The sequence below is a fragment of the Amphiura filiformis genome, chromosome 14 (genome assembly GCF_039555335.1).
Source record: "Amphiura filiformis chromosome 14, Afil_fr2py, whole genome shotgun sequence".
NCBI lineage: Eukaryota > Metazoa > Echinodermata > Ophiuroidea > Amphilepidida > Amphiuridae > Amphiura > Amphiura filiformis.
The window spans coordinates 52509677-52535057 of NC_092641.1; the positions used below are offsets into that span (position 1 = coordinate 52509677).

At 34.5% G+C, this 25381-nt stretch overlaps 1 protein-coding gene across 1 annotated transcript in view; it reads left to right on the top strand.

The window, feature by feature from the left end:
- LOC140169074 (uncharacterized) overlaps nucleotides 1–25381 on the top strand; it is a 30101-nt gene continuing 4720 nt past the window's right edge. The window contains exon 1 of the mRNA XM_072192350.1: nucleotides 1–806. Within this exon, the coding sequence (XP_072048451.1) occupies nucleotides 41–806 (766 nt within the window). The 5' untranslated portion in view covers nucleotides 1–40. The remainder of the gene's footprint in view (nucleotides 807–25381) is intronic.

Consider the following 25381-nt stretch of genomic DNA (forward strand, 5'->3'; position numbering starts at 1 on the left):
TGAAGACGAAGCGTCACGTTCTTCGCCTGCAACATCGGGAATGACATTTTCAGATCTAAATTTTCATGAAAAGCTTGGAAGGGGCAGTTTTGGCATTGTGTATAAGGTAACATTTAAAAAGCCGTTCTTGAATGTAAAAGTAGCAGCAGCAAAAAGCGTTTCTGAAGAAGAACTCAAAGAAGAAGCTTTGCTAATGAAAGATCTTGATCATCCAAACATTGTCAAGTTTTACGGCGTCTTGGATGGTCACATGGGCACAAAGATCTTGTTACTTGAATACGCGCCAAATGGTACAGTCCGCGACTATCTTACGCAACACCAAGGATCTGAAACCTCCGTCAAATTGTTGAAGAAATGGGCCCGAGAGTCCGCCCTAGGGCTACAATATCTGCACCAAAAACGGGTCCTGCATAGAGACGTGAAGGCCTCCAATGCCCTTCTCTTTGAAGACAGTGTCTTAAAACTGTCTGACTTTGGGCTAGCAAGAGAAATGACCGACTCAGAGACAACTTCAACCGCGAAAGGCACATGGCGTTACATGGCACCTGAAATCCATACAGATCAGCACTTCTCCTTCAGGACTGACATCTACGCATATGGAATGCTGGTGCTGGAGATAGGTACAGGAAAGCTTCCGTTTGACGGAATGGATCCTCTGCAAGTGGTATTTCGTGTAGGTGGAGAAAACCTGAAGCCGATCATTCCACCAGATTTCCCTGAAGCATTAGGAGATCTCATATGGCGTTGTTGGAATGCAAACCCAAAATATCGCCCAAGTCTAGCAGAAGCACTGGATGTGATTGATGGTAAGAAATTGTTGTTGTTGTTAGTGCAGCTCAATACAGTTTTTGTTAATGTTGTTGTTATAGCAGGCGGTGTTACCGCGTTTTCTGCTTCTTCCGATTCTTTCGTCAAACCATTTATTAAAATACCACCAGTGCCAGACGAATCGACCTAATTTGCCCATAGGATTTCACATATACAAATCAAAATATGACGAAAGGAAACCTGATTTTATCATTTTTAAGACAGCTGTGCACTCACAGACATGCATAATTATAGTAAAAGTGCCATAACTTCTTAAATATTCCCGCAAGATATATAAACATGATAAAAGTAAATATAAATACAGAGTTTGTGTAAACACAACAATTTTTGAAAATATCACACACAAAAGTGATTTTTGGCAATTTTGTTGCTGTTGTTGTTGGTATATTGTAACACAAAAAATGCGTGTTTTTTGGTTACACTCTAAAACACAAGGATTTAAAAATAAATCTTTGAAATTTGAATATCATTATTCTCTACAAGATCCTCAGTTTTCCATCCTTGTTCCAATAGAGGACATCGCAATATGTACTCCATTGTTTGTGTTCAGTTCCACATACACAGATAACTCTACGTTTTGAGAGTTACTTAACATCGGCCAGTATCAGTTCTCAGCGTGTTGATGCTTTTCCATTCAGCTCAGTTTGAGTCAGCACCAAAGGGAAGATTTAGTTTTTTCTTTGGCACGGCATGAATGTTGTTTGTGGAAGATTGGTAAGACTCTCTTTCCATAAGGCAGTTCTGGTACCTACAGCTTGTGCACTTAGTTCAACTTTGTTTCAGACGCTTTTGCTAGACATCAGCCAAATCTTTAATTGCTGGTTCATGGCCGAATAGAGGGTGTTGATATTTATTATTATAGTCAGTATTAGCAAGCTATTTATGTGTTTTTGGTGTCAAATTAAAGCCATGTGAATTTAAAATCTTTTTAAATGAGGAACTTTTTTTTTTTCTCTCGCGCCCTTTTTTTCTTCGTTGCCTGTTCCTAAATCGTAACGTTGAATAATGTGTACGTGTGTCCTCAGTCTATTGAAGAAGCACTGCAAGGAATTGATGGTAAATAATTATTGTTGATGTAGCTACTATTAATTTGGGCACATTTGGTAAAACATTCCCATCAAAATTTGATTTTCATCATATTCTAAATTAATCAAACTGAACGAATTTAAACATAAGTCGAGAAATTGGTCTTTATTTAGGTGAAACCTTTACTGATATCACTATCTCTGTCCGAAAAAAAATAAATCAATACAAATGTTTTCTCCAAGAATGAGTGAAACCTTAAAGGAAATCGAGTTCAAAACTTGATCAAGTAAAGTCCAGCTATACTGGGAGCCACACGTATAATTAAATTGAATTATTGAAAATGCATGGTCAAATGGAATCGCATAAAATTCTAGAGTTCACTAGCCGGGCCTTTCAAATTTAAGTAATTAACTATAATTCTAAATTCTAGAAAAAATTGGGAAATTAACCAAACTTAACCATATTTGCAAAATAATAGACATTTTGTGAAAATATGATTGGTGTAGAAATGTATTGTCAGGAGATCCATTTCTGAGAAGTACATGCAGGTCATTTTTATGATCACCATGATATTATCAAATAAAAAGCACGATTTGATCTCGGGTCTATTCGAGAAAAAGAGCTTTAACATGTTTAAAGTTTGAAAACTTGACACTCGATGTTCTTCTGCTTTAATTCGAATGTCTGATTTGAACACGTTTAATATCTTAGAAAATATAAACATCTTATTATTTGTAAAAATGTAGTCGACTTGGGTCAGTAATTGTGAAAAAGCAACCTTTTTTTTAAAAGAAGTTAGCTCTCTGAGATGATTTGTTTTGCCGTATATGAATCATGTAATCTCACTGATCTGGCGCCCTTTAGAAAGTCTTGGCTAATAAGTAAAACTGCCGGGGTAAAACTAATCTTAACTTTGAGACAGTGTAACAAGCCTTAAATGCTCAAGGCCAAAATCACCTTTACCCAAATTCACACGAATGCATAACAATAATACACTGTTTGATTAAGTTAACAATATCTGAACTTTTTAATCAAAAGTAAAGTATGATTTAACAATAATTTTGTGAATCAACATAAACACAAACAATCAGTCAGAATTAATTAAATACACTCTTTAGTATGTTACGTATCCGGTAGCCTTCTTCTTGTTGTTAATTATAAAGTTTTATTTCTCAATGTTCTTGACGTATATCCTGCTTCACTTGTCCTGCGAAGATCACTGTTCAGCTAAGTCCACTGAAGACTTTTATATCCTTTGCATAACATTCTTGCACAGTTGACTATCTTCAAAGTGGTGTTATTTTCACCGTTCACACAATTTCTTCAGGAAAACCTTGGATCCCCCTGTAGTTTCTACTGAATATTGACAGATGTGTTGTTTCATTAACCAGACTTCAGCAAGTCGACAGAAGAACATAATATAAGTTCCTTTCCTGGAGGGGTACGCACTTTGAAGGCATGGAGAGTGTAAGCACATTATTAATTGCCCACAACAACACTACTACTTGAAGAATTGTTTTGATATTTTCTTATATACCAAGCACAGAAAAATCCCATTATATCAATAGCCCATTTCTACTTTCACAATATATGATGTCATTAGGAAATTCCCAAGAATAATTCCCAAGAATAATTCCCAAGAAGGGCCCAACTCCATCAAAACTGTTTTCGAGATATTAAGAAAAAACTTAATATTTGGAAAAGTTTTATAGACAGAATGTTTTCATCTCCACGGGACCTTTAATACATAAACATACAATATTACATACATTCAAAATTATATATGATGTTTCAATGGTAATGGTACAGGTCTTAATACGAGCTGGAGTTGGGCCCTTCTTCCACTAATATACTGCAAGTGCCAATTCCGTAAGCAGATGTGTTATAAATAGCTACAGAAATTTGGTAATTGTCCATTAATTGCACAACTTGAATAGAAGCATGTAGTATGTTAGCAAGAAAGTTTATTGTAGTGAAAAGCAGAATTCGTGGATGAACAAAATTCCTCTTTAACCCAATATTTGCGGAAGAAGGGCCCAACTCCATGGAGTTGGGCCTTTCTTCCATGAAAACCATGATTAAGTGTAAGTGGAAGACTATTTCGAGAGTGGATTTTGGCTCATCTTTCACACACAAGGAAAAACAGTCTGCTGGCAATAAAATGCTGGGTCTAACTCATTTTCGTAAAAAATTGGAGTTGGGCCCTTCTTCCACTCAGGTATTCAATTATAAACATTAACCTTTCCCATCACTTTCTGAGATTTTTCCTAACATGATGTGATATTCACTTCACTTTTTAGGGGAATACCCAATCCATAACACTAGTCCTGACCTTGTTTACAGTGCTTACAATGGGGTTTCCCAAATATCATTACACACCAACTCTTGCAAAGGGGGTTTCTTATGTCTCATGAAAGTAGCTGTATATTGTAAATAAAGATAAATAATTAAATTAAATTAAATTACTCAGCGGTCAGGGCACACTTTACAATAGATAATTCTACCACTTTAAGGGTAGACGAGGTATTGTTGGTCGAAGCAACCTAAAAATCGATTTTCATTATGTAGATCAATATATTATTGAAAAATAACACATTGATGTTTTGCAAAAGTTCATTCTACAAATCGTATACTTTGTAAACTTGCTTAATTTATTGTTGTTACTGAGTTATGTACATTTTACAAAAGTGATGTTGTTTCAGCCCTCTTTACAACGTAACTGAAGAACCGCAGCACCTATAAAAGTATATCTGTGATATTTTAATTCTTCTACACACTCGCCATGAATTGAGCAATGTAATTTTTGCCAAAGCTCACTACCATTCGTAAGATGCTGTGAACTACCAAATCACAACAGTTTAAAATAATTAATAACCTTAAATACACGGCACGGATAGTGACAAACAAATGTCACATTTAGCTTTTGCTATCTTCAGCGTAATGTACATTACGGTGTATTCCGCCAATGCAAAGATCGCCCTCGCATTCCCCAAGATATAGATTTATCTCTAAGGCGACGAAAAAAAGAAACCCTATTCTACGGGCGGACAGACCTTTCAAGTAGGGTCGGTCGGCCTTTTTTTTAATGACCCAAAAAATCACCAAAATCATTAAATAATTTGCAATTTGAGGAAATACAAACAAAAATTGTTCCTGAAATTTCCGAAATTTGGGTCGGCATTCATTTGTACAGGAATATTTTTCGATAGTATTTCTTGTGGGACATGAGCGCACATCAGACATATCGAATTGCATTCTGAATACGAAGAATGTCTTTCTGATATCAAATAATTTTCATTTTTTGAAATTCACGATATAATACAAATTTTATGACAAATTATTAACATTTTATATTTTTTACATTTTTGATAAATAACAGTCCTCGAAGTAAATTTGATAAATCTAATGATGTATTCTTAAAGTGTATGTAGCTGGGAGGAAAAGCCGACGATCAGTTGAAAATTTTGACCTTTCATATTAAAGATATGGATTTTTTTCCCAAAAAGACCTATTTTTTTGGTGTTTTGGGGGAAAAAATCCATATCTTCCATACGAAAGGTCAAAATTTTCAATTGATCGTCGGCTTTTCATCCCACCTACATACACTTTAAGTATAAATCATCACATTTATAAAGTTTACTTCGAGTACTGTTAAGTGCAATATCAGATATTTACTTAGTAGGGTTGGCCACGGTCAAAAATTTTTTTCTAGCTGAGGTGAAAGGACTTTGGTTGGAGGTTACAAAAATGCATTTCAAAAATTCAGCTGAAGTCCGTTGCCATAGCAACGGCCCGATTTGTGTTTTTTACCATTTTCGCCTATTTTGGAGCTAAAAAGTGAAAATTGCCTTTAAAAGGACGCCTTGTTGCCTTAATATACAAGTTGGTATTTAAAAATAAATTATATCATAAAAAAGCCTTATCCTTGTTCTATCTACAAACGAAGTTGTGTTTAGAGAATTGTTTTCTAAATACCGATTTCGGGCCTGGCAACACTGCAAGTTTTTCAAATTTGAAAAATGCCATTTTTTACTGATTTTGGCGATACGAAAAATTAACTTTTGCGCTCACCTAGGATTTTGTCGTTATGGTTATTGGTAGAACATACCTTGCCCCCAACATATCTAATAAGAACAGCTTGGGGAAATTTATTTCTCTAAGGAAGGTGTTGCCAGAAAAACATACATTTTGTAAAAATTCAAAATTCTCATAAAAGGAACATTTGCTGCAATGTGCCCTAGATTTAGCACATGTGATGTAATGAGTTGTATCATAGAGTCACTTTATCATCATGGTCAACGATTCTGAATGTTTGGAAACGATAAATGAAGTTTAATTTTAATGCGGTGTTGCCAGATGCCCAAAATTATGAAAGCTACATTACGCAAAATAGCCCAAATAGGTCAAGTTTTCATGTATGAATCTAGTCAATCCAGTCAAATCACAGTCTATTATTATAAATCATTTTATCATAATTTTCACCTGTTTTGAATGTTTGGAAACAAAAAATTTCATCATACAGTGTTGCCAGATGCCAAAAAGTAGAAAAGGTACAATTCTAGTTTACCCTGTGTTTTCAATACCAGTTTTGGTTTACCGTGCGCACCCTATTTTCATATTTTTTCCAATTTGCCCCGAATTTAGTACATGTGATGTAATTAATTGTATGTTGAGTCACATTATCACCATGAACAACTATTATCTATGTTTCGAAACTGTAACTTGCAGTGTTGCCAGATGCCTAAACTATGAAAAATAGGACAGGTTTTTATGTATGATAAACAATTTCTTTGATGATGCATCTAAAATACAATTAAATTATAATAAATTATGATATGACCCCTTAAACTATTTGTTTGGAGATTTGATACGGCGCCGAAGACTACTGTAACAGCTGTGCCATAATAAAACTGAAACCCTGTTTCCAGACGAAAATTTGTATGTTGTTACAAGGAATTCAAAGTAATTTTATCATCAAGGGACCCACATAGAGCAATACGACATCGATCGTGAGCCAATTTGCATTCTGTTGATCAGAATGATCCGAAGATCAGAATGAAATTCTGAAACGACCATGACCAGATATTTTTCTTAATTTCTTGGAAAACTTAAAACGTATTAAAAATGCCAAATTGCAGTCACAAAATATATAATATTAGTAAATCACCAAAGCGAATGGTAACAAAGGTATGCGGAAACGAACTGCATTAATAATAACAAAGTATGTGCCCAAAGATTTGTCTTTGGCATGTCGCTTTTTTGAAATATCACCAAAAATGTTAAATTTTGTAAAAACACCCCAAAATTTAGAACAAACACGAACCTTCCAAAATAAATACATATTCACACTCGGCGGCCCAGTCACTACCTGCTGCTGTGATTGGGGGGTAATTCGTTGCTTCCCTCTTCAGATACATGTACTTCAAGTATACCCCACGCCTTAAAGAAATTTGTGTATTAACACTTTGTAGGGTGTTAAATTGTTAAATTAAATTGTACTATAAGATGCATTGAGATTACAAGTAGATAGTGTGGCAGAATGGTGATGGATTGTAGACAGTGTCTGTTAGGTTAGACCTGGTAAAGGTTATTGGAATGGCTCCACAGTATTCAACAAAGCGTGTTTTCATAGTGAAGAATTACTGGTTGACACAAAGCTATGGAGAAGTGCAGAGAAGATTTAGAAGACAGTTTCCAAGAGCATGCAAACATGATTTTAAAACGTTTCAAAATTTGATGCGGGCAGTTACAGAATGGATCTATCCCAGGTGTTAAGCTCATTTAAGATCACGAGGCTTCACCTCACACTGTCAGAGTCGTAAGGCAGAGACTTCGGGAACTATATTTCTAAAAGTACGTGTACATCAATTTCATGTTATGTAGACTGAAGTGAGATAATGATTGAGAGCATGTATGCAATAAATAGTTCAAGCAGTGAACCTCTTCATTTTGTGCTGTGTTACAAGTAAAACAATGCTTAAGTCGATCTTCGCTTAAATGACTGTAGCTCCCAGATGCATCAACCTATTATCTTCAGATTATTGGAACAATAAGTTAACATATTCCCCTTTCTATTTGTTTTAGCAATTTTTTTTGTTGATATATTTTTGAAAATGTCACATATCCCGGTACCAACCATTTTGATACACCCTGTACATCAAGAATGTCTTGTTAAACTCAAAATTATGTTCTGGGAACACTTTTTGATCAATACCTGGTCATATAATCATGATAATGGAACACTGGTAAAGGGTGTATGTGTATTGATAAGTTATGATTGGCCAATTCCTTTTCCAACTTTTCAGCAATATCTGAAATGAAAATGAAACTTGGCGATACTGAGGACTTATATTAAAGTAATGAAATTATAATTTTGTTTGTAAACATGTTTACTGGAAAGTTTATGTCAATGTTAAAGTGGTTAAGTAAAGTACAAGATTTAAAAAGCTCTGAGAGTGTATGGCATGCATGGTGTATTTTTTACCAAATCCTCCTATGTCTGGTAGTATTTGGCATCCGGCAACACTATGTTAAACATTCACAACTGACAAACAGATAGGTTAACATAGTTAAAGGGGTCATATCGAAATTTATTATGATTTAATTGTATTTTAGATGCATCATCAAAGAAATTGTTTATCATACATAAAAACTTGTCATATTTTTTATAGTTTAGGTATCTGGCAACACTGCATTAAATTTAAAGTTTCAAAACATAGAGAATAGTTGTCCATGATGATAATGTGACTCTACATACAATTCATTACATCACATGTAATAAATTCGGGGCAAATTAGAAAACAAAATTCTTTTTATGAAAATATGGTGCCCAGGGTTAACCAGAATTTTACCTATCTTTTCTACTTTTTGGCATCTGGCAACACTGTATGATGAACTTATTTGTTTCCAAACATTCAGAACAGGTGAAAATTATGATAAAATGATTTATAATAAAAGACCGTGATTTAACTGGATTGACTAGATTCATACATGAAAACTTGACCTATTTTGCGTAATGTAGCTCTCATAATTCTGGGCATCTGGCAACACCGCATTAAAATTTAACTTCATTTATTGTTTCCAAACATTCAGAATCGTTGACCATGATGACAAAATGACTCTACATACAACTCATTACATCACATGTGCTAAATCTAGGGCAAAATGCAGCAAATTTTCTTTTTATGAGAATTTTGAATTTTTACAAAATGTATATTTATTTATTTATTTATTTATTTATTTATTTATTATGCTTCATCACTGGCTCATATACAATTACAAAGATAAATATATTATATAAATATTGCACATACTAATAATCAAGACAAAGTAAAGAATAAAATGCCAGCGAAAAGAATGGGACAAACAGGTGCAAAATCACCTCTAGGACCATCCCACCTTTCGATTTCTGAAATAAATTATTGGGGAAAAAAAAAACCCCATCACAGCCCCATCCCAAATTAAATAAGCCTGCAATTCGAGCATCTGCAGTAAGAGCTCCAAGAGCATGTTTTCAAAGAACAAAAATTTTGAGTAAAATGAGAATTCAAAAATTCAACCACCCCGGATTTGAAGGAAGAAAGACAAAGGCAGCTGATTCCAAAGCTGCACAATGCGATTAAAATAAAAAGTCATGTGCGCTTCGGTTTTGCAACGTTGAATTTTGAGTTTAAATGGATCGGAAGATAATCTAGTGGTGGGATGGTCCTTCCCATTCCCTTGGCTGAATTTAACATAATTGTTGACATTAATATCATAGTGACCCTCCCTACATCTGTAAAAAAACAAGAGATCACTTTTTTCTCTTCTGAGAGTAAGGGGAAGTAAGTCCAAATTGGTAAGCCTCTCTTTATAATCCTGATCAGGATAATGTAAAATGAATTTGGTAGCTCGTCTTTGAACTCCTTCCAACATTTGGATGTTATGTTTGGATGTACCGCTCCAAAGACAGCTACCATACTCAAGATCACTCCTGATCAGGGAACTATAAAGAGTTCTAGTAACTTTTACTGGGGCATTGAACCCTACTGTACGCATGATCATGCCCATTTTACGATTGCATTTTTTGACAACTCTATTAATATGGGTATCCCAGACAAGTTTAGTTGATATGTCGACACCCAAATCTTTGATGGTATCAATTTTACTGAGAGTTGTGCCATTCATATTGTAATCATAAAGGACGGGTTTCCTACATCTTGTCAAGGAAATGACCTGGCATTTGGAAGGGTGAAAATTAAGTTCCCAGGTATTACTCCAATTGACTAGAGCATTTAATGCCCAGCGTTGTCCAAGGCTGCACTGACTTCATGAAAAACTTCAAGCAGCTGAGTGACAGTGGAACGCCCTTTTATAAAGCCATGTTGAAGATGATAGAGCCTCTCCTTTATATGAGGAAAAACCAAATTGACAATTGCTCTCTCCATGATCTTCCCACATATACAAAGTAAAGATACTGGCCTGTAATTTCCAACCTGTTGTTTGTCGGCCTTTTTATAAACTGGTATTACATTGGCTTCAAGCCATTCCTGAGGTAATTTACCTTCACTCAGAGACAAGTTAAAAATATGGCATAAGGGAGATACAATTTGATATGCACATTCCTTTAGGACACGTGGTGATATACCGTCCGGGCCTGATGCTTTTGAAACATTCAAATTTTTCAGAATATCAAGTACATCATCATTTTGAAGTTCAAAATTACCCAATGATTCATGTTCAAAGATGGGAATATTTGGGAAGTTCAGATCATTCTTTGGTTTGGTAAATATAGAAAAGAAATAACTGTTAAAGAGAGTAGCCTTTTCTTTAGCAGTGGAAGCGGTTACACCATTGGTATCACTGATGACCTGGGGCAAGGATTTTGATCTGGTTTTAGATCTAAAAAATGACCAAAAACGTTTTGGATTTTCCAAAAGCGTAGACCCAAAATCATCAATGAACTGGTCATATTTAACAGCAATCAGATTTTTCAGGCGATTACGAAGTTTCCGAAACTTTGACCAGTGATGCTCAGAATTTGATTTCTGTGCTCGCTTCCAGGCTGTGAACTTACTTTTCTGTAAATGACGAACTTCAGAATCAATCCAGTCTGGAGTAGTGCTATCCTTGATTTTGATTTTAGGAATATGTTTGTCAAGAACATTTGTAAAAATTGTTTTAAAATTTGACCAAGCAGTATCAACAGTGCCAGCACTGTAAACACAATCAAATAAGTCAGCATTATCCATCTCATGTCCAACATTATTAAAATTTGCTTTCTTGAAATTATACACTTCACGACAAATTTTTTTAAGTCTTTCAACTTTGGTTAAAATACGAAATTCTAAAAGTTTGTGATCAGTAGGAAACGTTTCACTTGAGAGAACCACAGTTGATAACCTATCAGGAGATGTAGTTAGTACAAGATCCAGAATATTTTTACATGCATCACGGGATGGAATAAAATTAAGCTGGGTCAGTAAAAAAGAATTTTCATATTTCTGCAGCCATCGATCTTGGGCAAGTTGAAGTCACCAATAACATGGAACTGATCAAATTCAGAGGCAACTTTGGACAAAACAAGCTGCAGATTTTGGGTGTTACCTACATGTAAGCACTCACCAAATTTATAATAATATGTATATAACATGTTTATTAGTATGATATTACTAATATTATATTATATTATATTACATAATATGATACTAGTACGGTACTAATATGGTTCAACTACGGTACGGTACTAGTATGGTTCTACTATGGTACTAGTATTATACTATTAGATATTTCCCTGTTCCACTGTTCCACTTGGGGCAGTTCTCATTCTAATATCTTTATATACGTTGGTACTGGTATTATGGTATTACTATATTATACTATTACATTTTTCCCTGTTCCACTGTTCCACTTGGGGCAGTTCTCACTCTAATATCTTTATATAGGTTGGTACTGGTATTATGGTATTACTATATTATACTATTACATTTTCCCTGTTCCACTGTTCCACTTGGGGCAGTTCTCATTCTAATATCTTTATATACGTTGGTACTGGTATTATGGTATTACTATATTATACTATTACATTTTCCCTGTTCCACTGTTCCACTTGGGGCAGTTCTCATTCTAATATCTTTATATACGTTGGTACTGGTATTATGGTATTATTATATTATACTATTACATTTTTCCTGTTCCACTGTTCCACTTGGGGCACTTCTCACTCTAATATCTTTATATATGTTGGTACTGGTATTACTATATTATACTATTACATTTTTCCCTGTTCCACTGTTCCACCTGGGGCACTTCTCACTCTAATATCTTTATATAGGTTGGTACTGGTATTACTATATTATACTATTACATTTTCCCTGTTCCACTGTTCCACTTGGGACACTCTCACTCTAATATCTTTATATAGGTTGGTACTGGTATTATGGTATTACTATATTATACTATTAGATTTTTCCCTGTTCACTGTTCCACTTGGGGCACTTCTCACTCTAATATCTTTATATAGGTTGGTACTGGTATTACTATATTATACTATTACATTTTTCCCTGTTCCACTGTTCCACTTGGGCCACTTCTCACTCTAATATCTTTATATAGGTTGGTACTGGTATTACTATATTATACTATTACATTTTTCCCTGTTCCACTGTTCCACTTGGGACACTCTCACTCTAATATCTTTTTATAGGTTGGTACTGGTATTATGGTATTACTATATTATACTATTAGATTTTTCCCTGTTCCACTGTTCCACTTGGGGCACTTCTCACTCTAATATCTTTATATAGGTTGGTACTGGTATTACTATATTATACTATTACATTTTTCCCTGTTCCACTGTTCCACTTGGGGCACTTCTCACTCTAATATCTTTATATAGGTTGGTACTGGTATTACTATATTATACTATTACATTTTTCCCTGTTCCACTGTTCCACTTGGGCCACTTCTCACTCTAATATCTTTATATAGGTTGGTACTGGTATTACTATATTATACTATTACATTTTCCCTGTTCCACTGTTCCACTTGGGCCACTTCTCACTCTAATATCTTTATATAGGTTGGTACTGGTATTACTATATTATACTATTACATTTTCCCTGTTCCACTGTTCCACTTGGGACACTCTCACTCTAATATCTTTATATAGGTTGGTACTGGTATTATGGTATTACTATATTATACTATTAGATTTTCCCTGTTCCACTGTTCCACTTGGGGCACTTCTCACTCTAATATCTTTATATAGGTTGGTACTGGTATTACTATATTATACTATTACATTTTTCCCTGTTCCACTGTTCCACTTGGGCCACTTCTCACTCTAATATCTTTATATAGGTTGGTACTGGTATTACTATATTATACTATTACATTTTCCCTGTTCCACTGTTCCACTTGGGCCACTTCTCACTCTAATATCTTTATATAGGTTGGTACTGGTATTACTATATTATACTATTACATTTTCCCTGTTCCACTGTTCCACTTGGGCCACTTCTCACTCTAATATCTTTATATAGGTTGGTACTGGTATTACTATATTATACTATTACATTGTTCCCTGTTCCACTGTTCCACTTGGGACACTCTCACTCTAATATCTTTATATAGGTTGGTACTGGTATTATGGTATTACTATATTATACTATTAGATTTTTCCCTGTTCCACTGTTCCACTTGGGGCACTTCTCACTCTAATATCTTTATATAGGTTGGTACTGGTATTACTATATTATACTATTAGATTTTTCCCTGTTCCACTGTTCCACTTGGGCCACTTCTCACTCTAATATCTTTATATAGGTTGGTACTGGTATTACTATATTATACTATTACATTTTTCCCTGTTCCACTGTTCCACTTGGGACACTCTCACTCTAATATCTTTATATAGGTTGGTACTGGTATTATGGTATTACTATATTATACTATTAGATTTTTCCCTGTTCCACTGTTCCACTTGGGGCACTTCTCACTCTAATATCTTTATATAGGTTGGTACTGGTATTACTATATTATACTATTACATTGTTCCCTGTTCCACTGTTCCACTTGGGACACTCTCACTCTAATATCTTTATATAGGTTGGTACTGGTATTATGGTATTACTATATTATACTATTAGATTTTTCCCTGTTCCACTCTTCCACTTGGGGCACTTCTCACTCTAATATCTTTATATAGGTTGGTACTGGTATTACTATATTATATTATTACATTTTCCCTGTTCCACTGTTCCACTTGGGCCACTTCTCACTCTAATATCTTTATATAGGTTGGTACTGGTATTACTATATTATACTATTACATTTTTCCCTGTTCCACTGTTCCACTTGGGCCACTTCTCACTCTAATATCTTTATATAGGTTGGTACTGGTATTACTATATTATACTATTACATTGTTCCCTGTTCCACTGTTCCACTTGGGACACTCTCACTCTAATATCTTTATATAGGTTGGTACTGGTATTATGGTATTACTATATTATACTATTAGATTTTTCCCTGTTCCACTGTTCCACTTGGGGCACTTCTCACTCTAATATCTTTATATAGGTTGGTACTGGTATTACTATATTATACTATTACATTTTTCCCTGTTCCACTGTTCCACTTGGGGCACTTCTCACTCTAATATCTTTATATAGGTTGGTACTGGTATTACTATATTATACTATTACATTTTTCCCTGTTCCACTGTTCCACTTGGGGCACTTCTCACTCTAATATCTTTATATAGGTTTGTACTGGTATTACTATATTATACTATTACATTTTTCCCTGTTCCACTGTTCCACTTGGGCCACTTCTCACTCTAATATCTTTATATAGGTTGGTACTGGTATTACTATATTATACTATTACATTTTCCCTGTTTCCACTGTTCCACTTGGGGCACTTCTCACTCTAATATCTTTATATAGGTTGGTACTGGTATTACTATATTATACTATTACATTTTCCCTGTTCCACTGTTCCACTTGGGGCACTTCTCACTCTAATATCTTTATATAGGTTGGTACTGGTATTACTATATTATACTATTACATTTTTCCCTGTTCCACTGTTCCACTTGGGCCACTTCTCACTCTAATATCTTTATATAGGTTGGTACTGGTATTACTATATTATACTATTACATTTTTCCCTGTTCCACTGTTCCACTTGGGGCACTTCTCACTCTAATATCTTTATATAGGTTGGTACTGGTATTACTATATTATACTATTACATTTTTCCCTGTTCCACTGTTCCACTTGGGCCACTTCTCACTCTAATATCTTTATATAGGTTGGTACTGGTATTACTATATTATACTATTACATTTTCCCTGTTCCACTGTTCCACTTGGGCCACTTCTCACTCTAATATCTTTATATAGGTTGGTACTGGTATTACTATATTATACTATTACATTTTTCCCTGTTCCACTGTTCCACTTGGGACACTCTCACTCTAATATCTTTATATAGGTTGGTACTGGTATTATGGTATTACTATATTATACTATTAGATTTTTCCCTGTTCCACTGTTCCACTTGGGGCACTTCTCACTCTAATATCTTTATATAGGTTGGTACTGGTATTACTATATTATACTATTACATTTTTCCCTGTTCCACTGTTCCACTTGGGGTACTTCTCACTCTAATATCTTTATATAGGTTGGTACTGGTATTACTATATTATACTATTACATTTTCCCTGTTCCACTGTTCCACTTGGGGCACTTCTCACTCTAATATCTTTATATAGGTTGGTACTGGTATTACTATATTATACTATTACATTTTTCCCTGTTCCACTGTTCCACTTGGGACACTCTCACTCTAATATCTTTATATAGGTTGGTACTGGTATTATGGTATTACTATATTATACTATTAGATTTTCCCTGTTCCACTGTTCCACTTGGGCCACTTCTCACTCTAATATCTTTATATAGGTTGGTACTGGTATTACTATATTATACTATTACATTTTCCCTGTTCCACTGTTCCACCCGCTATTGAATTTTTCACTCTCACTCTAATATATTTATATAGGTTGGTACTGGTATTATGGTATTACTATATTATACTATTAGATTTTCCCTGTTCACTGTTCCACTTGGGGCACTTCTCACTCTAATATCTTTATATATGTTGGTACTGGTATTACTATATTATACTATTACATTTTCCCTGTTCCACTGTTCCACTTGGGACACTCTCCTCTAATATCTTTATATAGGTTGGTACTGGTATTATGGTATTACTATATTATACTATTACATTTTTCCCTGTTCCACTGTTCCACTTGGGGCACTTCTCACTCTAATATCTTTATATAGGTTGGTACTGGTATTACTATATTATACTATTACATTTTTCCCTGTTCCACTGTTCCACTTGGGGCACTTCTCACTCTAATATCTTTATATAGGTTGGTACTGGTATTACTATATTATACTATTACATTTTTCCCTGTTCCACTGTTCCACTTGGGCCACTTCTCACTCTAATATCTTTATATAGGTTGGTACTGGTATTACTATATTATACTATTACATTTTCCCTGTTCCACTGTTCCACTTGGGACACTCTCCTCTAATATCTTTATATAGGTTGGTACTGGTATTATGGTATTACTATATTATACTATTAGATTTTCCCTGTTCCACTGTTCCACTTGGGGCACTTCTCACTCTAATATCTTTATATAGGTTGGTACTGGTATTACTATATTATACTATTACATTTTCCCTGTTCCACTGTTCCACTTGGGACACTCTCACTCTAATATCTTTATATAGGTTGGTACTGGTATTATGGTATTACTATATTATACTATTAAATTTTCCCTGTTCCACTGTTCCACTTGGGGCACTTCTCACTCTAATATCTTTATATAGGTTGGTACTGGTATTACTATATTATACTATTACATTTTCCCTGTTCCACTGTTCCACTTGGGGCACTTCTCCCTCTAATATCTTTATATAGGTTGGTACTGGTATTACTATATTATACTATTACATTTTCCCTGTTCCACTTGGGCCACTTCTCACTCTAATATCTTTATATAGGTTGGTACTGGTATTACTATATTATACTATTACATTTTCCCCTGTTCCACTGTTCCACTTGGGCCACTTCTCACTCTAATATCTTTATATAGGTTGGTACTGGTATTACTATATTATACTATTACATTTTCCCTGTTCCACTGTTCCACTTGGGCCACTTCTCACTCTAATATCTTTATATAGGTTGGTACTGGTATTACTATATTACACTATTACATTTTTCCCTGTTCCACTGTTCCACTTGGGACACTCTCACTCTAATATCTTTATATAGGTTGGTACTGGTATTATGGTATTACTATATTATACTACTAGATTTTTCCCTGTTCCACTGTTCCACTTGGGGCACTTCTCACTCTAATATCTTTATATAGGTTGGTACTGGTATTACTATATTATACTATTACATTTTTCCCTGTTCCACTGTTCCACTTGGGCCACTTCTCACTCTAATATCTTTATATAGGTTGGTACTGGTATTACTATATTATACTATTACATTTGTCCCTGTTCCACTGTTCCACTTGGGCCACTTCTCACTCTAATATCTTTATATAGGTTGGTACTGGTATTACTATATTATACTATTACATTTTTTCCAGTTCCACTGTTCCACTTGGGACACTCTCACTCTAATATCTTTATATAGGTTGGTAATAGTATAATATGGTATCACAACAAAACACAAATCGATATTGCGCCGTTCCGGTGAACAATGTAGATCTCGGCGGTCGCCGTTTCATTAAAAAAAAATGGTACTGGTATTACTATATTATACTATTACATTTTTGTTCAGTGGAACAGGGAAATGTAGTATAATAATCCCAATGAAAAGTGGAAAAAGGTGAAAAAATGTGGGAATATATAAAAAAAAAAAACAGTACCAACGTAGGGAAGATAATAGAGTGAGAAGTGAATAGTGGAACAGTGGAACAGTGGAACAGTGGAAGGGAAAAATCTAATAGTATAATATAGTAATACCATAATACCAGTACCAACCTATATAAAGATATTAGAGTGAGGGTGTCCTAAATGTGGAACAGTGAACAGGGAAAAATGTAATAGTATAATATAGTAATACCAGTACCAACCTATATAAAGATATTAGAGTGAGAAGTGGCCCAAGTGGAAGAATGGAACAGGGAAAAATGTAATAGTATAATATAGTAATACCAGTACCAACCTATATAAAGATATTAGAGTGAGAGTGTCCCAAGTGGAACAGTGGAACAGGGAAAAATGTAATAGTATAATATAGTAATACCAGTACCAACCTATATAAAGATATTAGAGTGAGAAGTGGCCCAAGTGGAACAGTGGAACAGGGAAAAAATGTAATAGTATAATATAGTAATACCAGTACCAACCTATATATAAAGATATTATAGTGAGAAGTGCCCCAAGTGGAACAGTGGAACAGGGAAAAATGTAATAGTATAATATAGTAATACCAGTACCAACCTATATAAAGATATTAGAGTGAGAAGTGCCCCAAGTGGAACAGTGGAACAGGGAAAAATCTAATAGTATAATATAGTAATACCATAATACCAGTACCAACCTATATAAAGATATTAGAGTGAGAGTGTCCCAAGTGGAACAGTGGAACAGGGAAAAATGTAATAGTATAATATAGTAATACTACCAACCTTAGAGTGAGAAGTGGCCCAAGTGGAACAGTGGAACAGGGAAAATGTAATAGTATAATATAGTAATACCAGTACCAACCTATATAAAGATATTAGAGTGAGAAGTGCCCAAAGTGGAACAGTGGAACAGGGAAAAATGTAATAGTATAATATAGTAATACCATAATACCAGTACCAACGTATATAAAGATAATAGAGTGAGAAGTGCCCCAAGTGGAACAGTGGAACAGGGAAAAATCTAATAGTATAATATAGTAATACCATAATACCAGTACCAACCTATATAAAGATATTAGAGTGAGAGTGTCCCAAGTGGAACAGTGGAACAGGGAAAAATGTAATAGTATAATATAGTAATACCAGTACCAACCTATATAAAGATATTAGAGTGAGAAGTGGCCCAAGTGGAACAGTGGAACAGGGAAAAATGTAATAGTATAATATAGTAATACCAGTACCAACCTATATAAAAGATATTAGAGTGAGAGTGTCCCAAGTGGAACAGTGGAACAGGGAAAAATGTAATAGTATAATATAGTAATACCAGTACCAACCTATTTAAAGATATTAGAGTGAGAAGTGGCCCAAGTGGAACAGTGGAACAGGGAAAAATGTAATAGTATAATATAGTAATACCAGTACCAACCTATATAAAGATATTAGAGTGAGAAGTGCCCCAAGTGGAACAGTGGAACAGGGAAAAATGTAATAGTATAATATAGTAATACCAGTACCAACCTATATAAAGATATTAGAGTGAGAAGTGCCCCAAGTGGAACAGTGGAACAGTGAAAAATCTAATAGTATAATATAGTAATACCATAATACCAGTACCAACCTATATAAAGATATTAGAGTGAGAGTGTCCCAAGTGGAACAGTGGAACAGGGAAAAATGTAATAGTATAATATAGTAATACCAGTACCAACCTATATAAAGATATTAGAGTGAGAAGTGGCCCAAGTGGAACAGTGGAACAGGGAAAAATGTAATAGTATAATATAGTAATACCAGTACCAACCTATATAAAGATATTAGAGTGAGAAGTGCCCCAAGTGGAACAGTGGAACAGGGAAAAATGTAATAGTATAATATAGTAATACCAGTACCAACCTATATAAAGATATTAGAGTGAGAAGTGCCCCAAGTGGAACAGTGGAACAGGGAAAAATCTAATAGTATAATATAGTAATACCATAATACCAGTACCAACCTATATAAAGATATTAGACTGAGAGTGTCCCAAGTGGAACAGTGGAACAGGGAAAAATGTAATAGTATAATATAGTAATACCAGTACCAACGTATATAAAGATAATAGAGTGAGAAGTGCCCCAAGTGGAACAGTGGAACAGGGAAAAATCTAATAGTATAATATAGTAATACCATAATACCAGTACCAACCTATATAAAGATATTAGAGTGAGGGTGTCCCAAGTGGAACAGTGGAACAGGGAAAAATGTAATAGTATAATATAGTAATACCAGTACCAACCTATATAAAGATATTAGAGTGAGAAGTGGCCCAAGTGGAACAGTGGAACAGGGAAAAATGTAATAGTATAATATAGTAATACCAGTACCAACCTATATAAAGATATTAGAGTGAGAGTGTCCCAAGTGGAACAGTGGAACAGGGAAAAATGTAATAGTATAATATAGTAATACCAGTACCAACCTATATAAAGATATTAGAGTGAGAAGTGGCCCAAGTGGAACAGTGGAACAGGGAAAAATGTAATAGTATAATATAGTAATACCAGTACCAACCTATATAAAGATATTAGAGTGAGAAGTGCCCCAAGTGGAACAGTGGAACAGGGAAAAATGTAATAGTATAATATAGTAATACCAGTACCAACCTATATAAAGATATTAGAGTGAGAAGTGCCCCAAGTGGAACAGTGGAACAGGGAAAAATCTAATAGTATAATATAGTAATACCATAATACCAGTACCAACCTATATAAAGATATTAGAGTGAGAGTGTCCCAAGTGGAACAGTGGAACAGGGAAAAATGTAATAGTATAATATAGTAATACTACCAACCTATATAAAGATATTAGAGTGAGAAGTGGCCCAAGTGGAACAGTGGAACAGGGAAAATGTAATAGTATAATATAGTAATACCAGTACCAACCTATATAAAGATATTAGAGTGAGAAGTGCCCAAAGTGGAACAGTGGAACAGGGAAAAATGTAATAGTATAATATAGTAATACCAGTACCAACGTATATAAAGATAATAGAGTGAGAAGTGCCCCAAGTGGAACAGTGGAACAGGGAAAAATCTAATAGTATAATATAGTAATACCATAATACCAGTACCAACCTATATAAAGATATTAGAGTGAGAGTGTCCCAAGTGGAACAGTGGAACAGGGAAAAATGTAATAGTATAATATAGTAATACCAGTACCAACCTATATAAAGATATTAGAGTGAGAAGTGGCCCAAGTGGAACAGTGGAACAGGGAAAAATCTAATAGTATAATATAGTAATACCAGTACCAACCTATATAAAGATATTAGAGTGAGAGTGTCCCAAGTGGAACAGTGGAACAGGGAAAAATGTAATAGTATAATATAGTAATACCAGTACCAACCTATATAAAGATATTAGAGTGAGAAGTGGCCCAAGTGGAACAGTGGAACAGGGAAAAATGTAATAGTATAATATAGTAATACCAGTACCAACCTATATAAAGATATTAGAGTGAGAAGTGCCCCAAGTGGAACAGTGGAACAGGGAAAAATGTAATAGTATAATATAGTAATACCAGTACCAACCTATATAAAGATATTAGAGTGAGAAGTGCCCCAAGTGGAACAGTGGAACAGTGAAAAATCTAATAGTATACTATAGTAATACCATAATACCAGTACCAACCTATATAAAGATATTAGAGTGAGAGTGTCCCAAGTGGAACAGTGGAACAGGGAAAAATGTAATAGTATAATATAGTAATACTACCAACCTATATAAAGATATTAGAGTGAGAAGTGGCCCAAGTGGAACAGTGGAACAGGGAAAATGTAATAGTATAATATAGTAATACCAGTACCAACCTATATAAAGATATTAGAGTGAGAAGTGCCCAAAGTGGAACAGTGGAACAGGGAAAAATGTAATAGTATAATATAGTAATACCAGTACCAACGTATATAAAGATAATAGAGTGAGAAGTGCCCCAAGTGGAACAGTGGAACAGGGAAAAATCTAATAGTATAATATAGTAATACCATAATACCAGTACCAACCTATATAAAGATATTAGAGTGAGAGTGTCCCAAGTGGAACAGTGGAACAGGGAAAAATGTAATAGTATAATATAGTAATACCAGTACCAACCTATATAAAGATATTAGAGTGAGAAGTGGCCCAAGTGGAACAGTGGAACAGGGAAAAATCTAATAGTATAATATAGTAATACCAGTACCAACCTATATAAAGATATTAGAGTGAGAGTGTCCCAAGTGGAACAGTGGAACAGGGAAAAATGTAATAGTATAATATAGTAATACCAGTACCAACCTATATAAAGATATTAGAGTGAGAAGTGGCCCAAGTGGAACAGTGGAACAGGGAAAAATGTAATAGTATAATATAGTAATACCAGTACCAACCTATATAAAGATATTAGAGTGAGAAGTGCCCCAAGTGGAACAGTGGAACAGGGAAAAATGTAATAGTATAATATAGTAATACCAGTACCAACCTATATAAAGATATTAGAGTGAGAAGTGCCCCAAGTGGAACAGTGGAACAGTGAAAAATCTAATAGTATACTATAGTAATACCATAATACCAGTACCAACCTATATAAAGATATTAGAGTGAGAGTGTCCCAAGTGGAACAGTGGAACAGGGAAAAATGTAATAGTATAATATAGTAATACCAGTACCAACGTATATAAAGATAATAGAGTGAGAAGTGCCCCAAGTGGAACAGTGGAACAGGGAAAAATCTAATAGTATAATATAGTAATACCATAATACCAGTACCAACCTATATAAAGATATTAGAGCGAGAGTGTCCCAAGTGGAACAGTGGAACAGGGAAAAATGTAATAGTATAATATAGTAATACCAGTACCAACCTATATAAAGATATTATAGTGAGAAGTGGCCCAAGTGGAACAGTGGAACAGGGAAAAATGTAATAGTATAATATAGTAATACCAGTACCAACGTATATAAAGATATTAGAATGAGAACTGCCCCAAGTGGAACAGTGGAACAGGGAAAATGTAATAGTATAATATAGTAATACCAGTACCAACCTATATAAAGATATTAGAGTGAGAAGTGCCCCAAGTGGAACAGTGGAACAGGGAAAAATGTAATAGTATAATATAGTAATACCAGTGCCAACGTATATAAAGATAATAGAGTGAGAAGTGCCCCAAGTGGAACAGTGGAACAGAGAAAAATCTAATAGTATAATATAGTAATACCATAATACCAGTACCAACCTATATAAAGATATTAGAGTGAGAGTGTCCCAAGTGGAACAGTGGAACAGGGAAAAATGTAATAGTATAATATAGTAATACCAGTACCAACCTATATAAAGATATTAGAGTGAGAAGTGGCCCAAGTGGAACAGTGGAACAGGGAAAAATGTAATAGTATAATATAGTAATACCAGTACCAACCTATATAAAGATATTAGAGTGAGAAGTGCCCCAAGTGGAACAGTGGAACAGGGAAAAATGTAATAGTATAATATAGTAATACCAGTACCAACCTATATAAAGATATTAGAGTGAGAAGTGCCCCAAGTGGAACAGTGGAACAGGGAAAAATCTAATAGTATAATATAGTAATACCATAATACCAGTACCAACCTATATAAAGATATTAGAGTGAGAGTGTTCCAAGTGGAACAGTGGAACAGGGAAAAATGTAATAGTATAATATAGTAATACCAGTACCAACGTATATAAAGATAATAGAGTGAGAAGTGCCCCAAGTGGAACAGTGGAACAGGGAAAAATCTAATAGTATAATATAGTAATACCATAATACCAGTACCAACCTATATAAAGATATTAGAGTGAGAGTGTCCAAAGTGGAACAGTGGAACAGGGAAAAATGTAATAGTATAATATAGTAATACCAGTACCAACCTATATAAAGATATTAGAGTGAGAAGTGGCCCAAGTGGAACAGTGGAACAGGGAAAAATGTAATAGTATAATATAGTAATACCAGTACCAACCTATATAAAGATATTAGAGTGAGAATGTCCCAAGTGGAACAGTGGAACAGGGAAAAATGTAATAGTATAATATAGTAATACCAGTACCAACCTATATAAAGATATTAGAGTGAGAAGTGGCCCAAGTGGAACAGTGGAACAGGGAAAAATGTAATAGTATAATATAGTAATACCAGTACCAACCTATATAAAGATATTAGAGTGAGAACTGCCCCAAGTGGAACAGTGGAACAGGGAAAAATGTAATAGTATAATATAGTAATACCAGTACCAACCTATATAAAGATATTAGAGTGAGAAGTGCCCCAAGTGGAACAGTGGAACAGGGAAAATCTAATAGTATAATATAGTAATACCATAATACCAGTACCAACCTATATAAAGATATTAGAGTGAGAGTGTCCCAAGTGGAACAGTGGAACAGGGAAAAATGTAATAGTATAATATAGTAATACTACCAACCTATATAAAGATATTAGAGTGTTTCATCCTCTACTAAAGATGTTAGAGTGAGACCCGTTATATAGTTATCTTTTTGGGGTTTATTGTAACACTTTTAAGTGATGGATTAGTAACAATTTCTGCCTATATCTAATTGTTTCTGCCACGGACTATATATATGATTTTCTACTACATTATTTCGTGAGTCCTTACTTGAAGGTAGAACCAGATTTTGAACAAATGTATCCACACAACCATCTGGCTCTCTGTAACATAATACAATGACCATTTTTTTACACTTGGTATAGGTCTTATTTCCAACACCATGATTTCATCATTATCAGGTTCAAGATCTGGTCTATGTAGTGACATAATATTATTTTGTATTGCACATAAGAGACCACCACCTCTGGTCTTCCAGTGATTAGATCTGTCTTTACGGTACAAAATATAGTCCGAATCAGTTCAGCATCATTAACATTGCTGTTCAGCCATGTTTCCGTGGTACATATAATGTCATAGAGTTTTTTTGATTGAATTGCACAATAATCCCTGATTTTATTTATATGTTTCTTTTTTCTTATGGTTTTAATACTACGTGCATTTAAATATAAAATGTCAATCCCAGTCCCACGTTGAGATCCATCGACAGGTAAATTAAATGAAAATTCATCGGAGGAAAGTCCGTCATCACTCGTCTGACTATCAAAGCTCAAGTTCAAATCTGAGAAATGGGTAGGTCCCGGGTTCAAATTGATATCACCAGCCAACTATAATGAACAGGGGAGATGACCCTTGGGTAGCCAAGAAACGGTGTAGAACTATAACCTTCAGTCCTCTACCCTGATGAGGATTCAATGCACAACTGAATGAACTGGTATAAGCTTCAGATATTGTTGGTATGTGTGCATCAAACGTAGAAAAATATGGGTTCTTGATTGGGTTGAATGTTGTGTCGAAGAATGGAATTAGTCTACCATTGTAATTCAGGCTATCAGAATGAAGTACTTGTAGCTCAGATGTTACACGTGTCTGTATACGATGGCAGATTGTAAATAAACCAAGAAATAGCAAAAAGTACAAACTTGGAGGAGTAGCTTTAGAAGTCATTTTAATAAGCTAATGTTGAGTTTGCAGA